A 27478-nucleotide genomic window follows, 5' to 3' on the forward strand; every position below is an offset into this window, starting at 1 on the left:
GAGAAAAAACTGCATGGACAGAAACCAGTGGAATCTGGGAACCTTGCACGTGGGCAATAGTAGACAAAATGTCTCACAGCCCACATGTAGAAACCCGATGGGTCTCATGCAGGCTACAGGTTGTTCACCACTGCCTTACAGAATTCTAAATGAACAGGACAGTGTTGAGAAGACAACTCAGCATCCTTGTGCTCAGCTTAGTGAAGACTTGTCTGTTTGTTGTGAAGTTACAATTCAAAAAACAAGATGTTAGGAGGCAAAAGAGAGGCTAGAAAATGGCAAGAACAAGAAGACGTTCAATAAGAACGGCCATACTGGGTCAGACCAAAGGTCCATCTAACCTAGTGTCCTGTGTTCCAACAGTGGCCAGTGACAAGTTCCAGATGGACTGAACTGAACAGGAAATCATCATATGATCTACTCCCTATCGCCCATTCCCAGCTTTTAACAGAGACTAGGGACACCCTCCCCTGCCCATTCTGACTAACAGCTGTTGATGGACCTATCCTCCATGAGTTTATCTAGCACTTTTTTCAAATCCTGTTAACTTCCCGGTCTTCGTGTTTTTGGACAAGGACTTCCACAGATTGTACAGGGCTTTAAGAATGTACCATAAGAACATAACAGCCATACTGCGCCAGACCATAGGCCCATCAAACCCAGTATCTTGTCTTTCGACAGTGGCCAATGCCTGGTGCCGCAGAGGGAATGAACTGAACAGGTAAATCATCAAGTGATCAATTCCCTATCACCCATTTCCAGCCTCTTGCAAACAGAGGTTAGGGACACCGTCCTTGCCTGTCCTGGCTAATAGCTATTCATGGACCTCTCCCCCATGAATTTATCTAGTTCTTTTTTTAACCTTTACTATAGTCTTGGCCTTCACGACATTCTCCGGCAATGAGTTCCACAGGGTAACTGTGCGTTGTGTGGAAAAAATATTTCCTGTTTGTTTTAAACCTGGTGCCTATTAGTGTCATTTGGTGACCCCTAGTTCTTGTGTTGTGAGAAGGAGTAAATAACAATTTCCTATCTGTTTTCTCCATACCAGTCGTGATTTTATATACCTCTATCATATCCCCCCTTAATCATCTGTTTTCCAAACTAAAAAGTCCAAGTCTTACTAATCTCTCCTTATATGGCAGATGCTCCATTAATCATTTTTGTTGCCCTTTTCTGAACCTTTTCCAATTCCAATATCTTCTTTGACGTGGTGTGACCACATGTGTACACAGTATTCCAGATGTGAACATACCATGGATTTATATAAAGGTAATATGACATTTTCTGTCTTATTATCTATTCCTTTCTAAATGGTGCCCAACGTTTTGTTAGCTTTTTTGACTACCGCTGCACATTGAGTGGATGTTTCCAGAGAACTATCCACAGTGTCTCCAAGATCTCTTTCTTGAGTGGTAACAGCTAAGTCAGACCCCATCATTTTATAGGTATAATTGGGATTATATTTTCCCAAGTGCATTATTACTTTGCATTTATCAACATTGAATTTCATCTGCCACTTTGTTGCCCAATTACCCAGTTTATTAAGGTCCTTTTGTAGCTCTTCACATTCTGCTTGAGACTTAACTGTTTGGAGTAGTTTTGTGTCATCTACAAATTTTGCCACCTCACTATTTTATCCCTTTTTCTAGATCATTTATAAATATGTTGAATAGAACTGGTCCCAATACAGACCCCTGGGGAACATCACTGTTTTCCTCTCTCCATTCTGAAAACCGACCATTTATTCCTACCCTTTGTTTTTGATCTTTTAACCAGTTAGCAATCCAAGAGAGGTCCTTCCCTCTTATCCAATGACAATTAACTTTGCTTAAGAGCCTTTGATGAGGGACCTTGTCAAAGGCTTTCTGAAAATCTAAATACACTACATCCACAGGATCTCTCTGGTCCACATGCTCTTTGACCCTTTCAAAAAATTCTAATGGGTTGGTGAGGCACGACTCCCCTGTTCAAAAGCCATGTTGACTCTTCCACAACAAATTACGTTCATCAATGTGTCTGACAGTTCTGTTCTTTACTAGAGTTTCAACCAGTTTGCCCGGTATTGAAGTCAGACTAACTGGCCTGTAGTTGTAAGGATCACTTCTGGAGCCCTTTTTAAAGATTGGTGTCACATTAGCTATCCTCCAGTCATCTGGAACAGATGCTGATTTTAAATTTCAGGCTACAAACTACAGTTAGTAGTTGTGCAATTTCACTTTTAAATTCCTTCAGAGCTCTTGGGTGATTACCATCTGGCCCTGGTGACTTATTACTGTTTAGTTTATCAAGCTATGTATACTCAGTATCCTCACTGCACGGTTATCCCCAAGCTACCGCGGAAAAGTTTTATTTACACATCATTCTGCCTGTCCCTCTGTTAACTTTCACTGCCAAGTTCAGGCTGACCTGGGTATTTCTGTGTAATTCAATGACTGGACTGCTCTTTGTTCTCCCACTATGCAAATTCAGCCCTAGGTAAACAGTATTTTTTTGCCACTTAAGTGAAGCTTCTCTGGCTGATTGTGGAGGTCTTAAAATGCTCAGAAGAAAGTCCCATCCCATAAAACAGAAAGGTGCCAAATTCAAATCTGTTGTTTTTTCCACATAACATTAGATTATAGACTTGTAGGCTGCTGTCACAGGATGTGATTGAGACCAAGAAATTAGTAAAATTCAAAGACATTGTAGATAGCACAGTTATAATAGTTAATGGTTATTAAAAATAAGAATTTTATCTGAAGAAATTTAAGACCATCTATAATTTTGACAGATTAGGATGAAACATTCATGGGAGACAGATTATCCCACATCTGTCGGTTACTGGGTTTCTTTCCAGTCCTCTTCAACACCTAGTGCCAGCCACTTTGGAGGCAGGCTACTGGACCATGGGTCTCATCCTGTGCTACAATTAGTTCTAAATTAATGTTAAAGACTTAAGGAAATGGCCCTGGCATGATTGAGGACAGCTCAAGAAAAGCATCTGTTCAGTATGCAGCAGTGGCTTTGGGAAAACAAAAACAAGGCCAAAGTTACACTGAATAAAGAATTTGAGTGAGATAACAATAATGAAAATCTATTCTTTATTTTAGGTAGAGTAATCTAATGTTAAATTCTGATCAGTCTGTCTCAAAATAAATATACTGCAAATAGGAATCTAGGATTCTGGAAACTTTAGGATTTGGAAAGGGTATAGAAATTATCTAATTGGGAAAGTATAAAAATAACAGGACATGATGGCCATAAACAAAATAGTGACATATCAGAGACAGTGAATTGGATACTTCTGTTTTACCTTCTGTCAGAATGCAGAGCCGAAGGGTACTTTCAATTGAATTTAAAGAAAACCGAAATAAAACTGAAAAAGTAAGTGATTTATACATATCAGTGGAAAAATAATCAACTTTGCTTTTCAAAGATATATAACTTGTTCTCATCTCCTTTTTCTGACACTGTCTTTGCTTTTCATCATGGGAAGATTCACTCATGCATACAAAGTTGTTGAATTCAGGCATATTTTTTTTTTTTTTTTTCATTTTTACTGAAGCTATTTTCCTGTTGTTAAATGCTTTTTTTTTTTTATCTCATCAAAAATATATTTTTCTTCAAAATTCAACAGGTAACAATGACTTCACCAAATAAAGCACTAGAACTACAGCTTCAAATGAAACAAAATGCTGAAGAGCTTCACGATTTTATGAGAGAATTAGAAAGCTGGGAAAAAGATATTAAGCAGATGGATTCTGAATTGAGGAAACAGAGTGGTGCCACAGAAGAGGTAAATTTAAGAGTCCAATCTCAGTATTAACATAGCTATTAATAAAAAATGGTGGGATTGGTTTAACATGTTTTTTTTATTATTTGGTTTTGATTTTCTTTGCATAGAGTAAGATCCAAAATGATCCTCATTTTTAGTGTTGATATAGGGTCTGTGCCTCAAGGGTCAGTATCACCAAAACACTTTTTTTAACCCACAACGTGTAGAATCAACCTATATGCAGTGTTACCCCTCTGCATGTTTAAAGTTTTTGGTTTTTGCCAAATCCTCCTTGGTACACACTTAGGAGAAGTCCTGCTGACTTCATGGGGCTCCCTATGTGAGTAAGGCAAATAGGATTTGACCATCTACAAGTAAACTGGTGCTTCATTATAAAACTATAAAAGAATTTAACAAGCACTAAAACATGTGTAGATACACAGTTTCTTCGTGTGCAGCGTAACTTTGTGGGGAAAAATTAACGTTCCTATTGGTATCTGTGAGATCAGGATTTCATCCTCTGCACTCCAATGGATGATTGATATGGGTATGAAACATGCCATTGGCTTTTAAAAAGGTTTTGTTTTATGTTTCAGAGGAAGGAGCATATGGAGATGGACAGAATCAGTACAATGATTTTTCAGTCTGCCATGCATTTTACAGTTTTTTTTCCTGCTCCTTTATTTCTATCCAGAATATTGTAAATTTTATGTCTGAAATTCCATCTACAAAAATGAACTGAATCTTGTTTGAAATAGTCACAACAAGGTTCAGCCATGGCAAATATTTAATGTTTGAATTTTTGATACTGCATTTTATCACTTCCTGTTAGATTACAAAGCTTCTGTGTCAGCTTGTGGAGCAGCACCAGCATGAATGTTTGAGTGGAGCTGTAGAGCTGGGTTATAGTTTCCTTCAAAATGTTTTGAATTCAGGGAAGCCTAATCTAAAACTTAAGTTAAATCTCTTACCTCAGAATTGTAATAATGTAAGGGCTTATGAACTTTAACATTTATTTACAAAGTGCCCCCCTCCCAAACTACTTTGGAGTATCACAGTTTAGAAACTCACTTAGAATATAAAGCAAATCATTTATTGATATTAACAAAAGTTCTACTTTAAATCTGCCTTCATCTTTAAGACATGTAGTTTTCAATCATTTCTCATTTTTATATTAAAAACTTTGCTGGTTAGCTTTCAGAAGCTGGAGTTTTGAGGATTGCTGTTTTTAAAATAAACTTTGATTACAATTTTTTAGTGTTTCTGTGGCTTTGAGGTACAGAGCTGCTATATATATTACTGTAAATGTTATCCCATGTCATCTGAGGGGGGAAAAAAACCCCTCTCAACTCTTAAGTTATTAGCAAGTTAAAACTAAAGTGTTGTTCTATATAGAGTTTACCTCCAATTCGAAATGAGGCGTACAGGAAAAAGAAGAAGAGCAAAGCTAAAGCATCTTCTAAGAAAACCACTGAGGAAAACAAAAAAAACAAGATAAAATCTTACGACTATGAAGCATGGGGAAAGCTTGATGTGGTACGTAATTCCAGGCATATGGTATACTTATCCTATGCATCATGCCTCATTGATACTGTTGCTTAATATTTTATTGTATTAGTAGCTAGAGTCAGGGTGTCTGTTATCTGCTCACTACGTGGTGAATAGGACACTGCATTGCAGTGAATACAGGGGTGGCCAACATGCGGCTCTTGGAACCTTTAAATGCAGCTCCTCCGAGAGCTGCAGTGCCCTCCACCCATTCTGTGCACACACCCCACTGTTTGGTGGGAGAAGTGTGTGGTGGCTCTTGTGAGTCGCTGGCATTGAATTAGAACTCAGGGCTGCGTGTGTGTGTGCTGGGCATGCCTGATTCTGGGGGAGAGGGAGGGCATTTATTTAAAGCGGGGTGGGGGGGAAGGAAGGGGGTTAATGTGGCAAACGTGGAAAGATAACAACCGCAAGTGTGGCGATCTTTGAATTCCTATTGGATGCTGCTGGTCTAGAGGACTGTTAGCTTAGTTCCCACTTGCACAAGTATTGGAACAACAAAAGAAAACACTCGTTGCCCCAGATAGCTTGCATTTTGGTTCTTGAAAAGATGTGGTCAGATACTATAATTTAAGTACATTAGACCTGAGCTATTCAAAGTAATTGTGATCTGCTTTGGCTCATATGACGATTTTTTATCTTTTAAGAAAAATAGTTTTAAATATGTTTTATAAATGTAAAATAATTCAAGAAGAAGTGGTTTAGAGTAGAAGGAGAAGAGTGTGTGAGGTAAATCTTCAACATTTGTCAGGGTTTTTATAGGGAGATTGGTTAAAAGCGATATGCATATTTTAAAGCATTTTGACACCCTTATTTATTAATAGTATGCATAAATAAGCTTTGTTATGAGAGTTTTTAGAACAACATAGTTGGAAAATAGTTTCTTAAAATACTTTCCAGACCCAGATTTCATGAGCTCATGCTGCTGCTGTTGAAATTAAGTATTCAGATCAGTGCAAGAATTGTATTGAACCAAGATGCTGTGTAAAGGTGGTTATTTATTTGGAATCAAACAAATTTGGACTTGAAGTCCTAAAAGCATATAAAGTCTTAATGAGCTTCCTGAAGTGAAAGCATCATGGTGTTTAAAAGGAATGGAAACCTTTATTATACCAACAGGATATCTCTTATGAATTTTCATCTCAGGTTTCTCGTGGAGTATGTCTAAATAATACTACACAGTGAGGTTTATCTAAAGAGTTAATAATTTACAAAATCTGGAGATCTGAGATTGCTGTTTTTCAAATTAACTTTGATTACAATTTTTTAATGCTTCTGTGGCTTTGAGATAGAAATATACTAATTTTAAAAAATAACTGATCAGTTAACTTTCTCATGATGGGAATCCACTATTAAGTTATTTTAAAACTTTGATATAAAAAATAAAATACTTCGTAAAATAAATATTAAGATACTAAACTCATCCATCCTACTTTTTATTGACATTTCAGAAAATGATAGAATCCATGTGAGGTGTGGCATGTTATCAGCAATTAAAATGTTTGAATAAACATTAGGTGCAGTGAATACACTGAAATACTGTGAAAATAATGATTTCATAACCAAAACTGAGTGTGAAAGCCTTTCGTTTAATTACGACTTACTGTGCCACTTACACATTTTTAAAAATGAACATAAACTATATTATTATCCATTTCAAATCTTAGTTTGGTTTATGGATGACAGATTGAGTGGCTTCCAAACATGCATTGCCGTCCCTGCTTCAGGAAAGCTGTACAATTCATTAAGGCTTGAATTCGTATGCTTAAATGCTTACTTAATTAGAGAAATTTGAGCAGAAATCTAAAATGCCTGATGTAGAATAGATATTCAGATAGTTGAAGTTTATTTTAAAACAAAAAACCTTGATGGAATATGGGTCTGTTCTAGTCACAGGAAATAATTCTGCATTTCTGATGTTTATAGTGTATATTTTCACATTTTTTATTGCATGAACAGCTGTTACTAAGCTCCAGCCATAGCAATATTATCTGTATTTAATGATCTGCAATAACAATGAACATTTTATAAGAACCCAAGTAGAATAACTTAGGTTTTTATTATTTTTAGTATATGTTGTCATGGAGTTACTTTGTTGCCTTTGTCAAGACTTCAAAATCATCTCACGAAAATTGTAAGTCTTACAAGTTATTAGGTCTCACTTCTGTACAGAGATCTGCACAAGTGAACCCCTGTGGTTGATCATACCATTTAGTTAACTGAAGACAAAAATATTCAGCAGTATTTGTAGCAATTCACAGATAAGTTGTTTTTTTTTTTAAATCTTGTGTCTAGTTTGTATTTTATAGATACCTAGTTATGGTATACATAGAATCATCGATTGTATTGAGCATACATAAGTAAATTTATTTTGTATGTTTCTAGGACAAAATACTTGAAGAACTTGATAAAGAAGATAGTACTCATGATTCCTTATCTCCAGAATCAGACTCTGAAGAAGATGGAATTCATATAGATGCAGAAAAAGCTCTTGCTGAGAAAGAAAAGGTCATTGCAGCATTAGGTGACCCTTTTTTAAAAAAAAAAAAAAAAATGACACACATGTCTGAACACTGGCTGTTTCTTCAAGTTGTTGTCCACATGGATTCCACTTCTGGTGAGCATGTACCTGTGAACAGATTCTTTTAGGCAGCAGTCTCTGCTGGGACCATGACCATGCCCTCTGTACACTTGGATTGCTGCACTGCCTCCCCACAGTAACACTCCCCTGCCCATGGAAAAGACATAACGAGCACAATGGGGCCATCTGTCCCTCACTTTTTTTTCTGATTGTGATAACAAGACAGAACTCTTGCAGTGTCCACATGCTCTGTGTACTGAGCTGTTAGTTGTCAGAATAAGGAACATTAATTGTTAGTGTAATTAGTCAATAATAACACCATTTGGTTTAAAAAAGTTACATTTGGAATTATTGGGGTAACCAGTACTTAGTTTCTTTGGCTGAAACAAAATACTTGGGACTTAATAAAACTTGTCCATCTTGAGTGGCTGTCTGTTGTGTAATATTAGACAGTCTTGATATTTCTTCTGCCTTGGTGAGGGACTGAACACTTAACAGGACTCTGTTACTTTTCTGAGAGAATGCACAAAACCATTGAGGCCCATCTTAAGCTCTGAAAAGATAGCTTTAATGAAGGCTTTTGAGAACCTGGAGCTAAAAAAAAAATCCTGCTTTCTCAGTCTATTTGGTAGAGAATCCCAGTGAGCACCTAAGGACTTACTTAACCTAAGGCTACCAGGTCTGGCAAGATAGACGAGAACTCCTCTACCCAGACACTGTCTGAAAGCAGTTGGAAGCAGAGCTGCTTCGGGGTCAAGCACAAGCATGGGTCATCCATCCTTACGCCAAAAAAAGACAGACAAAAGACCTACCATGACTCACAATCTTATACCCCTCAGTCAGAAAGGCAGTTGGTAACCCAGACAGGATCCTTCTGAGGCCTTCGTACAGTCGGTCATTCATGGCACCATCTGAAACAGTGGTCTTCACTTCCCTCAGTGCTGCCATTGGAACACCCAGTTGATACTTTTAACCTTAGTCAATGTTGCCTCTAATCTTTTTCCATCCCTGTGCAGAATAACCGAGGTATGTGTACCATGTAGAAACAAAAAAAAAAAAAAAAACAGATGTGGGCTTTTTGCTAATAATCTGGGTGGCATTTGAATCTCTCCTGAGCAGCCAGGCACACAGCTTTCAGGAATCACTGACCTCAGGGCTCATAACTAAGGCTTCACTTCCACAGTTCAGATGTTGCTGACTGCCATGTTAGGTACTGATTAGTGTTGTTGTCACCACGTTACTGGAGTCATTCCTTGCTATCTGCATCATCTAGCAATGATGCATCTGCCTCAGTGCTGATTTCTGGTGTGACCATTGCACTGATAAATTCATGTGTTTTGAATTTTGTCATTTGGTTGTGGGAAGACCCTAGGATACCTGACAAGATAACTTCCCATTTAAGAAAGCACATTCATTTTCTTCCTGCCCCTCAGAACACAGCAAGATGATGATGTCACATATAAACCTTGTTGGTCAGGTACCAGAGAGTGCCATTATAGGCACAAATAACAAGAAGTTCTGTGGCCCCTTGTAGACTAAGAGGTATTTCTGAGCATAAGTCTGGCGAAGTGGGTCTTTGCTCACAGATGCTTATAGCCCAAAATATCTGTTAGTCTATAAGGTACTGCAGTACTTCTTTGTTTTTGAAGATCCAGACTAACTTGGCTACCCCTCTGATAATTATAGGCACAGACCACAGGAAATTTGAGAATATTCTTTGTGGCCTCTACTCCTCTGTCATTCCACGGGATCTCATGTTGCCCTTTACCCTTGTTATTCCGCTGCTTAGAGGTCACTCTCTTAGAAGGTGCTTTAAATTTATCTAGCAGGATCAGTTAGTACAGTTTCACAGGCTGCAACAGCATAACAGTGAATAATAGCAATTGGAGATAGAACTGTTATGGAGAATGTGTGCTTTCTCTTAACCAAATGGGGGGCAGTCACTTCTGTTACTGCCTAGACTAATCACATCAAGTCCTTCTCTGAGCTCTTAAGGCATACAGCCAATGCATTAGAAGTAATAAAGGAAAGGCCACTCAAACTGCTAGTTACATTTCACTATTACATGTCCATTAACGAATGCGAGAACCGTTAAGATCTTGTGGTACGTTGCGGCACCAAAAGCACCTCTGCCCAAAAAGTCCAACAAGCAGTATCAGATTTCCTCTAAAGGATCATTGATCTCATTCTGCCATTGATGTCTTGGGTGGGGGGAAGGAGGAGCAGGAGCAGCACAAGGGGATTTAGGAGCAGATGTGGTCCCAGTGGATGCTGAAAGGATCTGATCTCTCCTGCATAGACATGCAGAGCAGAAGCAGAATCTGAGTGGACAACACATCTCAAAGAACCACCGTTACTATAGGTTAAGTAACCATTCTTTTCTCTCTCCCTTCCAGTTTTGCCTAGTATATATGATGTCTTCATTGTGCCAAAGGTCCATGATTCATTACATTCTTCAGAGTGAGAAGATTCCCTCCTGGTCCTCTCACACTTGAATTTAAGTCAACTTTCTGCTTATTGAAAGGGCTAGGTTGTTGAGAGTGAACCTCCCTATCTTAAATATAGCACAGCCCTGGAAATACTATTTTTGTCTGCACTTCCACCGCCACTTTGACATTATTTCTCATTTGGGACCTAAAGAAGCTAAATCTAGGAGTGAGAGAGTAATCAAGTCTTTGTCCATATAGGTATCATTCTAGGTCTTTCTGTCGGCTTTGAACATTGGTGCCAATTCTGATTTGTTTTTCTTTTTCTTTTTTTAAATTTAAACTACCTGTTCATCAGGATTTGGGTGGGAACACCAACTCAAGATAGATGATCATATAGAACTCAGATGATATTAACTCTTCGTTCAAATCCAGCCAAGGTTGACAGTGACATTTTTCCTATCCTGCTGTCTGTCTCCTTACCTCTCCATTTCTCTTATTGCATATACATTTTTTTTTATCTGCTCTCAGTTCTGAGGTTCCAGCTTATCTTTTTGAGAACAAGAAGTCTTGTGGCACCTCTATAGACTAACAGATATTTTGGAGCATAAGCTTTCGTGGGCAAAGACCAGCTTCATCAGACGAAGCGGGTCTTTGCCAACGAAAGCTTATGCTCCAAAATATCTGTTAGTCTGTAAGGTGCCACAAGACTTCTTGTTGCTCTCAAAGCTACAGACTAACATGGCTACCTGTCTGATACTTACCTTTTTGAGTTTGTTGCCTCAAACAGCACTAAGATCGCTGGACTTTTGGGGGAGAAAAAGTGTGGTTCATACGTCATCTTCTCTTTAGAGATTGTGTTCCCACATCTGTCCTGAGCTATCTGAAAAGGCAAGGCTTTCCATTACTTATGAAGTTCTCTTACATTGTCTTGTGTTATCTTCGTCTCTGTCATTTTATGAGTTAACCTTACAATCATGAGTTTTATTTGTGTGACACTTTGTTCTTCCATGATGGATTGGTACAGCCCATCTTGACTGATGAGCTGGACAAGTATTGTGCGTGAGATTTTACATTGGCTTTTTTCCTGTAATGCAGTTATTTTTGTTGCAGATTTCATTAAAGATGCAACATAAATTATTATTGGAGTATAATTGACAGAAAATATGCATATTTTCTACATTATGCATAATTCTCAGGGTATTTCTCAGTTCAAGGTCATTTCAATTGTGTCTTAATGTTGCTTTAAAATCTAATCCAACCTGAGCTTTCTGAATAAAATAGAAAGCAACTTCCCTAAGCATGGAAACAATTCCAAAACAATAAGTTATTTTCTCCCCGCCATCTCATCTCCAGATGATACTTGGTAAGACAATATTCTAGCCTCAGAATAATTTGGACTATAACAGGAAAATAGAAAAGCTATTATGGCATGATACTATGAATCTTCTTGGAAAGCTAAAATACTGTGATACTTGGTTGGATTTTCATTGATAACCTGTGAAAAGGTGTTTAGTAATGCTCTATGGGAATTCTGGTAGCTTTATTATGTTTTATGTTGTGGAGTCTTTTAACAAGCTGAATAGTCTTGAAATAAGTGTATGACAAAGTTAGCCATATTTATTACAAGGATGGTAAAAATTACTGACTGTAGGAATATGAGAAACCGTTTAGAAATGTTTTATAAATAGCAGATGAATGCTAGCAATGCTTGGAAGTAGACATTTAAACTGGAATGTTTAACCCAAAGTATAAAATGCTTGTTCTCTTCACACCATAAAATTAAGAGACTGAACAGAAGTGAGTAGAAAGAGTTTTTAGTAAAAGACTGTACTGTGACAAATTGACAACACCCTTTTTTATTTTTATTTTTTTTTAAACAGGGCAACATGTACTTTAAACAAGGAAAGTATGATGAAGCAATAAATTGTTACACAAAAGGGATGAATGCTGATCCATACAATCCAGTCCTACCCACAAACAGAGCATCTGCTTTCTTTAGAAAGAAAAAGTAAGACTTTTAGCTAACTTTTTCTTAGAATTGTAGCCATGAATATGTTGTTCACCATGCTAGGAACGACAGGTTTGTTGATATGTATTCTCAGCCTGATTAAACCTTTGGAGTAGCAATTTGGTTTGTCGGAATGGAAAGTGCCAACTGAAGTTGTCAGTTTCAGTCAGACTCCACAGCTTCAGACTATAGAAGTCCCAACCTCCCTGTTGTGTTTTTAGTCATATGCTTTACTTTTTTTTACTCTCAAATTTAGCCCCAAATTTTCAAGCAGTGCTTCCAAGATTTCCCATTTTTGGCAGAGGGTGATTGCTTTTTCCCTATTGCTGAGGCATTATGGTGTCTAAAGACTCTGCTGTCATATTGGGGTGCATTATAGCTAAGAGAAGTAAAGTATATTCACCTCTTTGGGACTGCTGTCACAAATACCTAAACTGCAGCAGCCTAGGGTATAAATCTATCCTGTACTAGTCTGCTGTACACCATCCATGTGAACCCTGCTGCTACATGAGAAGCTTCCTAGCATGCTTTAATGTACTCTACTTGGGAGTAGATTAAATCACACATGGACATTTCTGGTATGTTGCAGTAGATACACCACGTTCCTTTATGCACTTCAGTCCCTTTCATTTCCAGGTAGACTAGGTTAAATCTCACTAGGCAACTTTTAGTGCACAGCAGCAGTGTCCACACAAATGCTTAGTGTGCAATATTTTAGTCTGGGATTGATTTATACCCCAGCTTGCTGTGAACTAAGTGTTTATGTTAACAAAGCCTGCTCCCTTTGAGTGCCTGAACTGAAATCTGAACCTCATTTGAGGGTAGATGCAGGCCCTTTTTTGAGAATTCAGTCCTGGCAGCCGGTGTTGCTCTAGTTTTCACATGTCCAGAAAAGCTCGAGGTGGTCTGATGAGAGCAAGCTGTCATTCTTAGTCCCAAAGGGGCTTCGCATCAGAATAGTGCTGCAAATACCTTGAGGAAGAGTGCGTCTAAAATTGTCAGAGTTCATGTCAACAACTGATGCTGAATGTTGCCTTCTCTCACTGTCGTGAATGAGTTCAGGGAAGGAGTTAATCTCTTCCTGAGATATCTTGAGCCCAGGTGAGCCAGTGGGAGTGGAATGATGTTTTGAACTGAGAATAGTTACAGTTTTAGGGGTCTTTTGTCTTCTGGGGAGTCAGAGAGAGGACAGAGGGAGAGGATGCCTGTCAGGCTATTGGAATGAATCCCATAAACATCCTGACCATCTCCGAATCAGCCTTAGAGATGTAAGTAGAAGGGAAATGTCTAGTTAGACACAATCAGGTTATGGTTATTTTAAATGTGGTTTGGACTGGCTCTACTTTTTCTCTTAATGATCCTGGTTATTAACTTGGTTCTTTTCCCCTGTAAATTTTAAGCTGAATCCCAGAGAGGGAATCTCTGTGTTTGAAAGTCTCGGCTTTAGTCTTCTCTTGCTTTCTGAATAACACACCTTTTGGTTTTAGAGACTGACCCATTCCTGTATTATCTGTGAGGCGTGTCTGCCTACATGCCTTCAGCCAGATAGCTACCACTTTACAGCACTTTTTCTCAAGAGCTCTCTTGGCCCACCCCGCCCCCCCACTGAGAAGCATTCCCCGGTGTGTCTGCCTTGGTTAAAGGGGGGTCTTCAAGGACTGGGGTGGTGACGGGATATGTGACCCTGGGAAATTATAAAGTGCAGCCATGTATAGGCAAGGTGTATAAGTTTTTGTGGGTCCCCACTTTCTGCATTCAGAATGCCAGTGGGAAAGGAGCCCTGACAATCACTTTTTTTTAAATCCAGGGGATTAACATCATTGAATCCCTCCTTCCTCCCACCCCCTAAAATTTGACACTCTACTGTTTTCTTAATTTGCATAAATCCTGTTAGCTTAATCTGGAGCGATACATATGTTTCTCCTTAAATGTGTCCAAAATAACTAACTTGCGTTATTGTTACAGGTTTTCCGTTGCAGAATCTGACTGCAATTTAGCACTTGCGTTAAATAAGAATTATACGAAGGCTTATGCCAGAAGAGGAGCTGCTCGCTTTGCTTTGCAAAATCTTGAGGGGGCCAAAGAAGGTTAGTCATATTTTTTTCTTCTTTTTTGAATAATTCTTATTGTACTTGCAAACTGTTTATACACTTACCACTTCAAAGCTTCTTTTTGTAGATATTCTTGTTTTTTATCCCTGTTGATAAAGGATAGTCGATTTCCATTTTCAAGAAAAAAATAAAGCAGATTGCTGAGGAAGGAGAGCTGGGGGAAAAAACAGAACTGTTGCCTTATATATTAAAAATGTATACATTTTGACTGAGGGTGAGATGGACGTAAGAGTCAGAGGTTGTTGAGTCTTTGGGTAGGGGTAAAAAACAAGGGTGATGTCATGGTAAGGCTCTACTGGAGATCACCTGACCAGGCAGAATGGGTAGTGACACTTTCTTTTTAAACTACAAACAAAATCATCCAAAGCACAGGATGTGGTGGAGATGGGAGACTTCAACTATCCAGACATCTTTTGTGAAAATAACACAGCAGGCCACAGATTATCCAAGTTCTTGGACTATGTTGGAGATTTTATTTATCTCAGAAGGTGAGAAAAGCTGCCTTTCTAGATTTGATTTTAATATGTAAGAAGGAGAACTGACTTGAAAATTTGAAAGTGAAAGCTTGGGTTAAAGTGATCATGAGATGATTAAGTTCATGATTCTAAGGAATGGTAGGAGGAAAAACACCAAAATAAAGTTAATGGTTTTCAACAAGATACTGTTTAGCAAACTCAGGGAGTTGGTAGGTAAGGTCCCAAAACAATTGAAACAGCAACAAAGGGTCCTGTGGCACCTTATAGACTAAGAGAAAAGTTTTGAGCATGAGCTTTTGTGAGCACAGACTCGCTTCATCAGATGCTGGTCTTGGAAATCTGCAGGGCCAGGTATAAATAAGCCAGAGCAAGGGTGGGGATAACAAAGTTAGCTCAGTCAGCAAGGGTGAGGCTTACTACCAGCAGTTGATCTGGAGGTGTGAACACTGCTGCAGATTTCCAAGACCAGCATCTGATGAAGTGAGTCTGTGCTCACGAAAGCTCATGCTCAAAACTTTTCTCTTAGTCTATAAGGTGCCACAGGACCCTTCGTTGCTGTTACAGATCCAGACTAACACGGCTACCCCTCCGATACTTAAAAGAATTGAAGACAGTTGACAGCTTTTCAAAGAGACTTCTTTAAGAGCTGAAGAGGAAATTATTCCACTGCATTGAAAAAACAGGAAGCATGGCAACACACCACTGTGGCTTAACCAAGAGATCTTGAATTGTCTAAAAATCAAAAAAAAAATGAATCCTTCAAATAGGTGAAAACAAGGTCATATCATGGAGAATGAACATAAGCAACACACGTATGTGTTATTGCCTGAGGGGGTTGTGGAATCTCTGTCATTGTAGATATTGGAAAAACAAGTTAGACTAACATCTCTGAGGGATGGTCAAGATGGTGTTTGACCCTTCTGTGAGTGCAAGGGACTGGAGCTGATGACCTCTCAAGGTTTCTTATACTTCTAGTATTCTATGATTCTGTTAAACAGGATGCTAAATTGAGCTTTGCTGGCAAGTTAAAATAAGAGGAATAGCTACAAGTAGTTTATAAAAATAATTGCATTTTAAATGGCTTAGAATAGTAAACAATGTATTACATCTTAAATTCTTAGTGTCTTGCACCAGCTAGCAAGTTTTGATTTTCAGTACCACAAAATAACTTGTTAGAAACTCTTAGTTCATATTTCAGTAAAAGTTAACAGACTGTTTTCTAATTTATCATCTGGAATGTTGTATAAAAATATGAAATTTTGATGTCCTTCTGTCTGCTGTTTTAGATTATGAAAAGGTTTTAGAACTGGATCCAAATAACTTTGAAGCAAAAAATGAACTCCAGAAAATCAATCAGGTAAGAGGTACAAAGGGTTGCAGGCAGTTTATTAAACATTTTTATATATTTAACTTTATTCACATTGCCAGAAAATCCTTTAAGTGTACATATATATGCTTTTAGTATATGGCATTTCCAGCCCCCCCCCACACCCCAAATTTTAGGACAGTGCAAGACGTAAACTAAACAAATCTGTAATCATTGATCAACAAAATGGTAGCTCATTGGCCTACAGTGAACTAACTCACACGTATTTGTGAAAGAAACAAAAAATACAATGGTGGATGCCAATAGTCTGACAATGTCATGTTTCTAACCTGGTTCTGATTTCTCAGATTTTTTATATCTTATGTGCTTTTTCTTACTGGTGATCAATCTAGCACAAGTCACATAGTAACATTGTTTACAAGTGGAAGAGCTTAATGTACTCTGTTAGCTATAGAGTAGTATTGGCTGATTATATGCTTGAGTGCAGCTTAGTTTGTGCCTCTAATTTTTGTAGTTGATTCAAATTAGGAAGCATGATGAGTGGGTGTAGGCAGTACAGAGATGTATGTGGATTAAGAATTTATGGATGGTTTACTACAGAAGAGGAGTATGGAGAAAGAGTTTTGACTGTAATGAGCTGTGGTAAATACACGTTTCTCAGTGTCCAAAAATATACCCCTGTTACTTTGGAAGCATTTGGAAAACTTCCTTTTAAAATCAGTCTTTGTGCTTTAAACATTGTAGTGAACTCTAAAATGATGTGCCAGCTGCAGCTGATGTTGTATTGTCACAGTGTTGAGAATAAGATACAGTTGTGCTTCGAAACTGGAACATCAGAATCAGAAGGTTGCTGCTTTCTGATAAATATTTTAACAAATTGATGTTATACGTTACAGAAGCACTGTGATTTAAAGCTTGATAATAGGTAGACACTTCAACAAAATGTTTTTATTTTTAACAGTGGGGAAATTGTATTCACATATAGAACAAAGTAGCTTAAAAATAAATAAAATGCTTTATAAGGTAGTTCTGATTAGACCAGACATTGTGATACATTCCAATTGAAGAAAATTCCAGGTGTATGTATGCTTGTCTATATAGTGTGTTAGTCTACACCAAGGGGGGCGGTATAAATTCTAATGTGTACCAACATGTTACACACCAACTATTGCGTGTAGACCCTGCTAATATACACTAATAAATACTTACTCTATTTAGTGAATGACATCAGTGCACATTAGAATTCACACTTCTGTCTGGTGTCGACAGAACCATCATGTAGACAAGCTGTGTGTTTGTGTATGTGAGAGAGTGAGCAGATCAGTTGAATAGGGCTGCTGATTTTCTCTATCTCTTTCTCTGAGACTCTAACATTGAAAGAAAATTCACAACAAAAAGAAACAGAAGAAGCTGGAAAGAAGCCTGAATTAACAGGTGAGAAGAAGAAGAGGCAAATCGAAGAGCAGCAGCTGAAGCAGAAAGCTATTGCAGAGAAAGACTTGGTAAATCACATAACCTTTTCCCGTGAGGGAAAATGAACAAAATGTTTACTCCAAGATAAGTAATGGTATACAATAGTGTTACTATGCACATGTGAACAAAAAAAGCACATAGTATCTTTAACTTTTGTATTTCATTTATTTTTTCCTTCCGTAGCAGGTGTGTATTTTTAATGGTGTGAGATGGGATTTTATCTAGCTGGTGGTTTTTTGTTTTTGTTTTTTTTATTGTTGAGTGGCTTTTGTATCAGAGTAGCACCTGGAGATCACAAGTGATATCAATGCCATAAAGGTGAAAGTGTATTCCTGCTCCAAAAACCTTGCAATCTAAGAGCCTGATGATTGACAGTTCCTTTTTGGTGTTTTTGCTTTTTTTAATTAAAAGAAAGAAAGTAGATGCAAATCTGTGGGGGTCACATGCCTAGCAGTTTAGTATATGTTTGCATTTTCTTATGGATAGTATATACTGAGTGAGAATGTGGGATTTGGAGGACATAATAGTAATTTTTAGGATATATTAGGGAAAGTCCTCCATGCATAAAGTAATGATTTGGAAGAAAATATTGGAGCTGTTAATAACTAGGTTAAAAGTAATGCTGGAATCGTTGAAGGGGCAGTGAGTGATGCAATAATAGAGCAAATAAATAAAAAAGGGATGGAAATCTGAGGGGCCTTAAATGTGAGGTCAAGAAGCTTTAATCTGATAATGCTTGAAGAAAGAATTAGTGGAGGTAGGGCTGGATTAAGTCGTTTACACTGTGGGCATAACCCTAAGGACTTGACTTCTGGAGTCCTGTGATCATGTCTGAATTCTAGCCTTGACTTCAAAACAAAAACAAAACAAAAATGCAAATCCTGCTTCTAACCCTCAAAGTTATTAAGGAAGCCTTTTGAATACAAACAGTGTTGCTGATGCAGTGATGTTTGCCTGCAGTCTGAAATATTTCCAAGAGCTGTGAATATACCTATTCATCTTGAAAGGCTGTTAATACTGAAACCTGCTATTCTGAGGGGCCTCATCTTTCCTTGGATTCTGTGAATTGATTCAGCGTGGGGGAGAGTTGCCATGGTCCCATCATATACTAGGTAGATGTTGTAAGGGGCTGACCCCCTAGTCTTTCATGACAGAGCCCATCCTGCCTGAACAGAGGGTCTATTGTCTAAAAAGAGAAGAGTGGCAGGGACCCTCCTGCATTCCAGCTCGAGCTTCTCGTGTAGGAGGACCCTCCCATCACAGCAGGGGCTTGTAGGTGTGCACTCATGCCACCCCAGTATGAGGATGGGAATGAGCATGCACTTCTCCACGTGGACAGGTTGTGCATTTGCTTATTCCAGATCGGAAACTCAGCAAAGAGAAGATGGGAGTTGCAAATGTAGGTGACAAGAGCTAAGAAAAGGAAAGATATGGAGGACAAGGAAAAGCCAGATCTAGGAAATCATATGGAAAAAGAAAATTTGGGTATGACCTAGCTCTGTGAGGGCAGAGTTGAAGATGGTGCCAAGGTTTTGGGCATACATAACTCTCGGGTTAGTGGTCATGTCAACAGTCACAGAGTGCAGAAGATTAGGAGAGAGAGAGAAACTCAACCTGAGCAAAATTAAGTTTGTAGGAGACTTCCATGAAGAGATGTCAGAAATGGACTGAATGACAAGATTGGAGGTAGACAGAACTGAAGATATGCACTTGTTACTCATTGATGTAACTAGCATAGATGAAATCATATGAATATTAGAAACATGGGAGGCAAATCAGAGAGAGAGTAAGTGGAATTGAAAAGAAACATAGAACAATGAGTTTAGAAGCTGAGGGCGAATGGTAAATGGAAAGAGTGGTTGGACACGAGTGAGTTTTTTAAGATGAGAGATCATAGCATCTGTATGCTTGTGAAGGTTAGAAATCTTGAGGAAATGCGAGACTGAGGAGGAAGTAAGAGTGGAGACCAGGTGGTAAAATAGTTGGTCACTGGGGGCAGATGGAGGAGTTGGAGAAAAACAGCAAGTGAAAACCTTTGAAGCTTTGATTTTGAGATTGAGGAATTGGAAGATGTAGGAGATCTGGGTCCAATAAGTGGCTTTGCTACCAGGAGTCTTTGGACAAGTCAAGAAGGATGAATATAAACAAATAAAACAAGTATCCAGGGTCAAAATTAGAAAGGCAAAAACACAAAAGCTGAGACTACACTAAGCAATGCTTTCAAAAGAGCAGGCCCCAGGTGCAGCTGGTGGAGTGCTGGCTCCGTTTTGAGGAGGGGAGGCCGCCTGGTGCTGAGCGGCCTGAGGGGGAGTTCCTTACCACCTTCTGGGATGTGGCAGCCACGTACGGGGAGCTGCTGGCTTTGCTGCCCCTGCCACCATGCCCCTCCCCCACCCCCAGGGGCAAGGGACCCACTGGCCCAGACCACCAACCCAAGGCCGATCTCTGGCCCTACCTCCCCGTACTCCCTGCTCCCTCCTGGCTCCACCAGGGACACTGGAGGGGAGAGGAGGGCGTGGGACCCAAGGCCAGCGCGGGTTGCTCCCCTCCATCCCTGCCCTGGACTGATGGCCCACCAGGTGGGCCATCTAGGTCCTCCTCCCCCTATAAATAGTAATTAACACCCACTCCTGTAAATAGTTAGCCCCATCTGTAAATGGTTGGGCGTTCAGTCATGCTTACGACACTGTATTATCCGCACATTTTTTATAGTTCACAATATACCAGTTTATTTTTCCAAAACCCCTGCATGCTTTGTGCTCAGTGGGGGGGGCAGAGGGGGTGTGGGGGGCGTGGACGTGTGGTGTGCAGGGCTGGGGGAGTGTGTGGGAGGCCCGCTGGGGTGGAGCTCACTGCGGACCCTGGTCCAAGTACCAGCACAGGGCCTCTTGGATGTGGATCACATCCTGGTCGGCCTGGTGGCTAGGGGTGGCAGCTGGCTGAGGAGTAGCCTGTGCCGGTCTCAGGTGCCCACCCCTGCATGAAGGCCTCCCCTTATTCTCCACAATCTTTTGGAGAATGCAGCAGGCGCCCACCACCTGCAGAACATTGAGGGCTCCCACCTCCAGGCAGGGTAGGAGGCAGCACCACCGCCCCTTCAAGTGGCCGAAGATACGCTCAACTATCTGGCGAGCGTGATTGATCTGGCCATTGAAGCGCTACTGGCTAGGAGTTGGGTGGCCCGTATAGGGCTGCATGGGCCAGATCTGGAGTGGGTATGCCGCGTCAGCCACAGGCAGAGGGACACGGTGTCCCCCAGCTGGATCTCCCTTTGGGGGATATAGGTCCCTGCCTTCAGTCGGCAGCACAAGCCCGAGTTCTGGAAAACCCACGTGTCGTGGGTGCAGCCGGGCCAGCCCATGTACACGTCCTAGAACTGGCTCTCGATGTCCACCATGGCCTGCAGGACCACTGAATGGTAGCCTTTCCTGTTTATGAACTGTCCTCCACTGTGCTCCGGGGCGTGGATGGGTATGTGGGTCCCGTCGAGAGCCCCAAAGCAATTTGGGAACCCCCATGTGGCGAAGCCTGCGATGGCCACACCCAGGTCCCCAGTGCAGACGACCCTCTGGAGGAGCATGGCATGGAGAGTGCATACCACCTGGGGTGGGGGGGTTGGACATAGGCACCCGTGAGGGTGTGCACTGTATGCCTGGGCCTCTTTACCTCCATCACGACAGCCCCAGCTGTGGCCTTGCCCACACCAAGTTGCTGTTCGACAGAGTGGTAGCTGTCTAGAGTGACCAGCTTCCAGACAGCAATCTTTTTACCCTCTTCTCCACAGGGAGGGCTTGCTGCATCCGGGTGTCCTGGTGCCTCGTGGCTGGGGACAGCAACTGGCACAGCTCCAGGAAGGTCTGCTGCTGCATCTGGAAGTTTTGGAGCCACTGGTTGTCGTCCCACTCCCCCTTGACCAGTTCCTCCACCACTCAGTTGGTGGGGTAGCTGCAGAGCTGGCAGAGTGCCGGGGAGGAGGGCGGGTAGAGGACCCCATAGTCAGGGGCATCCCCTTCTGCCCTGGGGGCAGCCACTCCCCTGGCAGCAGCCAGCATTGTTTCCAGCTGCTGATGATCCATGGTCTTTTCCGCAAGCACTGTGTCTGCGGGGCTTGGGGCAGCTCCACAGGCCTTGTTCTGTGCTGGCTGAGGATGTTGGGGAGGGGTCCTTTAACACAGAGGTTTGCTGCAGCCCCAGAAGGTGTTGGCTGCCCCGCGACCCAGTCAATGGCGTTTCCTGCCCTGTTCTTTAGAAAGAGGGTGTGGGTGCATGTGGATGCTCTTTCAATGGCCTGGATGGCCCCTTTCTATGTGGCGCATGGCCCTTTTGATGGTGCTCATCGGCAGCGCCAGTCCCAACCCACGTGTAGGCATTCCCCTTCGAAAAGGCGTCTTTCGACTACTCTCTTTTGAAAGGCGCCCTTTCGGAAGAGCTCTCTTGTGTAGATGTAGCTAAAATGAGCTCAAACTAAGACATCAAGAGTAAGAAGAAAACATTCCACCAACATGTTAGAAGCAAGAAGGCGACGGAGGACAGGGTTTGCTCAGTGAAGAGGGAAAATGCTTTGTTTCTGTTTTTACCAAGAAGGTGGGTGCTGGCTGGGTGCCTAGCATAGCAAATGCTGGAGAAAATGTGAGAAATTCAGAAGTTAAGGAAGAGAAACAAGTTGAACTTAGAAAAGTTAGATGTATTCATATCATCGGGGCATGATCAAAAGCATTTAGAATACTCAAGGAACTGATACAGGAGATATGTGAGCCATTAGCTGTCTTTGAAAAGTCATGGAAGACACAAGAAGTTCCAGAAGACTGAAAAGGGGCATTTATGGTGCTCATCTATCAGAAGGGAAATAAGGACATCACAAGAAACTACAGACCAGTCAGCTTAACTTTCGTGCATGGAAAGATAATGGAGAAAAAAATTAAGGAATCCATTTGCAAATATCTGGAAGCAAATAAGGTGACACGTAACATGCATTTGTAAATAACAAATCATGTCAAACCAACCCAACAGCTTTCCTTGACAGGATAACAGACCTTATGGATAAGAGGGAAGTGGTAGGTGTGCTGTACTACACCTTAATAAAGAAACTAGGGAAATGCAATCCAAATGAGGCAGCTATAAGGCAGGTGCATAACTGGTTGCATAATCGTTTCCACAGATTAGGTCTCAATGAAGGGGCATAACAGAAGTGTTCTACAGGGATCAGTGTTGGGACCAGTTCTGTTCAATCTTTTATCAATGATTTAGATAATGGCATGGTACAGTTCTAAAGTTTGTGAATGATGCTAGTGGTTGCAAGTGCTTTGGAAGACAGAGTTAAAATTCAAAATGATCTGGACAAACTGGAGAAATGGTGTGAGGTAAATCGTTTGAAATTCAATAAGGGCAAATGCGATTTACTCCACTTAGGAAGGTACGATAAGTTTCACACATGCAAAATGGGAAATGACTGTCTAGGAAGGAGTACTGCAGAAACGGGGTCTAGTGGACCACAAGTTAAATATGAATCAACAGCATGACATTTTTGCTAAAAAAAAGCAAACATCATGCTGGGATGCATTAACAGGAGTGTTGTGGGCAAGACACGAGAAGTAATTTGTCCACTCTGCTCTGTGCTTATTAGGCCTCCTCTGAAGTAATGTGTCCAGTTCTGAGCATTCCAGGAAAAATGTGGGCAAATGAGAAAAGGTAAAGAGGAGAGCATCAAAAAGAATTAAATACCTAGCAAACAGGACTTATGAGGGAAGATTGAAAGAACTGGGGTTGTTTAGTCTAGAAAAGAGAAGACCTGAGAGCGGACATGGTAGCAACTTTCAAGTACCTGAAAGGGTGTTATATGGGGGAGGGAGAAATTTTTTTCTCTTTAATCACTGATGATAGCAAAAGTAATGGGCTTAAATTGCAGCAAGGAAAGTTTAGGATGGATACTAGGATAATCTTCCTAACTGCCAGGGTGGCTAAGCACTAAAATAAATCGCTTAGGGAGGTTGTGCAATCTCCATCATTGGAGATTTTTTAAGAGCAGGTTAAGACAAACACCTCTAAGGAATAGTCTAGATGGTGCGTAGTCCTGCCATGAGTGCATGAGAACTGGACTTGATGATCTCTTGATGTTCCTTCCAGATGATTCTATGATAAGTCATTTTATTTTCCTGTGACTCCATTCCACATCTGTAAAATAGAGTTAATACTGTCCTAGCTAACAGGTGAATTTATGGGGCTGAATCACTACAGACAAGGGAAATATGGCTATTCAGGTGATTCGGGGAGTGAATAAGGGTGAGGTGAAACATTAAACAACCTAGGAGGCAGCTGCAGATTTGGTCCTGGAATAGAGTTTTTTGTTTTTGAGGTTTCCTGAGTTCTAAAGTAATTAAGATATTAGAATCATCACATTGCTTCCTTGAAAGAAACCCTTCCAGAAGATCTCTTCAGAAAGAATTTCTTTCGAAAGAGTGCATCCGCAAGCACAAAAGCAGATCAAAAACGTGATCTGCTCTTTTCAAAGAGAGCATCCATACAGCCCCCACTCTTTCAAAAGAGTGGGCCAGGGATGGAAAAATCAGGCTCCAGGAGGACTGCTCTTTTGGCAAAAAAAAGGGCCTGCAGAGGAGCATCTACATGTATTTTCTTTTGAAAGAAGCTTTCGAAAGGGGGCGCTCTTCCTGAAACAGGAAAGGAAGAGCAATTTCAAAAGAAGCATTGCATTTTTTTTTATTTACTTTTGAAAGAAAGATTTTGTGCTTAGACACTCTGCGGAGTCTTTCGAAAGAGCTCCCTTCTTTCAAAAAATCTTTCAAAAGAATTTGCTAGTGTAGACGCAGCCACAATGACACACTTATCCACTGTGCTATCCTCTCCTTTCCCGACAGGAAGGCAAAGTAAGAGAAAAAGATTCACTAATTGCCTGTCTTCTGCCTGTTGAAGTAAATGCTGCCTTTCTTCTATAAGCACTTACTGTTGCTGGAGTCATAAGCCTAAAATATGTTTTTCTTCATTTTCACCAGTGGTGCTTTTTTTTTTTTTTCCTCTGAGTGGGGGGCTGTCAGTGGATGCAAGGGGCGGGGTATTATGGTGAAAGGAGGATTGTTGACAAAAAAAAAAGAAAAACCTATGAGCCTTTTTATGTTTTCTTCTCTTTATTTGTATAAGCAACCTTGAACAATCAGAGTTGCCAGGTGTATTTTTTTCAGACCAACCATAATAAGAGATACAGCTTTCTATATTTGGGGGAGGAATTGTGTAATGTGAAAAAAATTAGTAGAACATAGTTACAAGGTATGTGTTAGGATCTCTTGTGTGTTCTGACAGCTAAATTATCTAGTGATTTTAAAGATTCTTCATGCTGAAATCTGTCTGCTTTTGTTTTTCCTCCATGCTTATAAGTTTCCTTCCTCCTCACTTATTCTGTCACAGGTGATACTGCACATTACAGTTGGGTCACATAGAGCCGTGTAAACTTGAAATAACTATAGCTGATACCATTAAGTGTCTGGAAAAAATATGCGTCGTTGTAGATTTCTACTATAATGCAATAGAATGCATTGCCACATGCATTATTTGAGAATTTCCAGAATTGTATCTCTTTTTTTTTTTTGAAGTAAAATCTTCTAATCTTTTTCCAAAGAGCTGGAATCCGGCAAATAACTGGACACAAGCACCCTGGTTTGTCTAATGAGTGAGCCCTTTATAATAGTCTTGAATCAGTGGAATCTTCCATCAAACTTGTATACATTTTAATAAGTTTTTATAATTTTTAAAGAACTTCCCAACTTTTATGAAATGTAGTAAAGTAAAACATTTATTAAAAATTGTGCAACTCATAATAGTATAGTTTCACTACATCGCTTATTTTTCTTCAGTATATTTGATGTTACATTTTCTAAATGAAGCTCTATCAATTTAATCACAAACTCTGTATGAAAAGTAAATGTAATCAACAATTGACATTTAGTGGTCTTATCACATTATACACTTTCTCTCTTGGGCTACAGCTGCACTGTGCCCATAACTCAAAGTAAGATATGCAATTTGCATAATGCAAATTTGTTCATCCTATTTTGAGTTAATTGTGAAATAGGCTATTTTGGGATTTGGCACCAAATTTCGAAACCCTGTGCTGTTTCAGGGCATACGTTACTGCTCCTGCAATGAAGCACAGAGTGATGCCAAAATAGTGCACCTGGTATTTCAAAAAATAGATGCAAAGTAGCTATTTTGGGATACCTTGGCCATGTAGACATAGCCTAGATGTATCTAGCATTGCTCAAGTACTTATGAGGAGTCAGGGCAGCGGGTTGGGAGGCGTGTGCTGTGGTGATGAATGTAGAGGTTTGGGAGGTGGTCAAGGCAGGGGTGGGATACAAGATTCAGGTCTGGGGTGGGGCCCCAAGGCAGTGGGCTGAAGGAATTCAGGTCTGGGAGTTGGGAGGGGGTGCTTGGGTAGCCCCAAACCCAGCCGTGACTATGCTGCTCAGCTAGTGACTGGAGTTCAGGGGGACTCTGATGGCAGGGCCTGAGCTGCCTGGCCATTGGCTGCTCCCCGAACCAGCCTGAGCTGCACTGCCTGCCCAATGGCTGGAATCTGGGGTGGGAGCAGGCACCGCACTGCCCAGTTACTCCTCCACAGGGGTCTGGATCTGCACTGCTGTGCTGGCAGACTCCCCAGAGGGAATGCGCTGGTGGTGAAGCACTGCAGTGAGTTGCCTAGGGAGATGGTGGAATTTCTATCCTCATATTTTAAGGCCAGGCTTGACAAAGCTTTGGCTGGAGAGATTTAGTTGAGGCTGGTCCTCCTTTGAGACAGGTTGGACTGGATGATCTCCTGCAGTGTTTTTCAACCTTAATCCTCTGTTTCTATGGTATGAGTAGTGGTCAGGTTAAAAGTTAATCCATGTCTAACAGTTTTTTCAGAGTGGTGTTTCTAAGGCTAAGTCTACACTATGATGTAAATTTGATTTTTATTAAGGTGGATTTTATAACACTGGGTTTTAGACATACAAATTTGACTATCCTCACCTCTCCACAGTCAGCTTATTGCTGCCACATTCAATCATCAAACACTGACTGTTGCAGCAATGCATTGTGGGAACCTACCCCACAGTTCCCTCATCCCCATAGCATTCTGGGTATTTTTGCTGGTGCGGTATGGGAAAAAAATTCCCCACTAGTGGTTGTGGGTATGTGATGTCATCTTCCCACATTGCATTGCACTTATTCCCTCCTGTGGAAAGCAAACATCTGGTTTTGCAGAGTGAAGGAAAGAAAAGTAGGGAATCCCAGGGGAAGGAAAACCAAATAGGCTGTCTTCAGAAGGTGTAGTGTGCCAGGCAGGGGGTCTGTCATACTGCCCTGGAATCGCCCAGGTGTCTGTGTCATCTCAACTGACCCTCCTGCCATTTCCTCCTCCACCCCCCAAAAACGCCCTACCTGAGCCGAATGGCATAGTCTCTACCTGATAAACCAACTAGTGCTGCATGCTTGGGATTGCTGTAATTGGCCCTCCACAGTCTATCAGGGATATGGGGTGTGGGGTTGTCGTTTGAAGGGTTAGTTGAAATGCTCTCTTCCCCCTGGCAACAGCAAACCCCAGAAAATCTTTCCTGCCTTTGAAGCCCTCACCAGTTGCAAACCAGGACATGGTGTTCTCTGGCAGCATGGCCCCCCCTGCTCAGCAGACATGTTCTTTTATTGGCTTGGAGGCTAGACACATGGGGTGCGTCTACACTAGCCAGCTACTTCGAAGTAGCTGGCAAAACATCAAAATAG

General features: G+C 40.7%; 1 protein-coding gene across 5 annotated transcripts in view; it reads left to right on the plus strand.

Moving 5' to 3' along the window:
* Positions 1 to 27478, plus strand: part of RPAP3 (RNA polymerase II associated protein 3) — a 52281-nt gene that overhangs the window by 6881 nt on the left and 17922 nt on the right. For 2 of the 5 annotated variants that reach the window (XM_075013951.1, XM_075013960.1), the window contains exons 2-8: positions 3620 to 3778; positions 5153 to 5293; positions 7691 to 7813; positions 12196 to 12323; positions 14289 to 14410; positions 16197 to 16267; positions 17602 to 17739. In XM_075013951.1, coding sequence (XP_074870052.1) covers positions 3626 to 3778; positions 5153 to 5293; positions 7691 to 7813; positions 12196 to 12323; positions 14289 to 14410; positions 16197 to 16267; positions 17602 to 17739 — 876 coding nt within the window. In that variant the 5' untranslated portion in view covers positions 3620 to 3625. The other 3 variants (XM_075013969.1, XM_075013985.1, XM_075013979.1) reach the window with 3 other exon arrangements.

The sequence above is a fragment of the Carettochelys insculpta genome, chromosome 1, assembly GCF_033958435.1.
Source record: "Carettochelys insculpta isolate YL-2023 chromosome 1, ASM3395843v1, whole genome shotgun sequence".
NCBI lineage: Eukaryota > Metazoa > Chordata > Testudines > Carettochelyidae > Carettochelys > Carettochelys insculpta.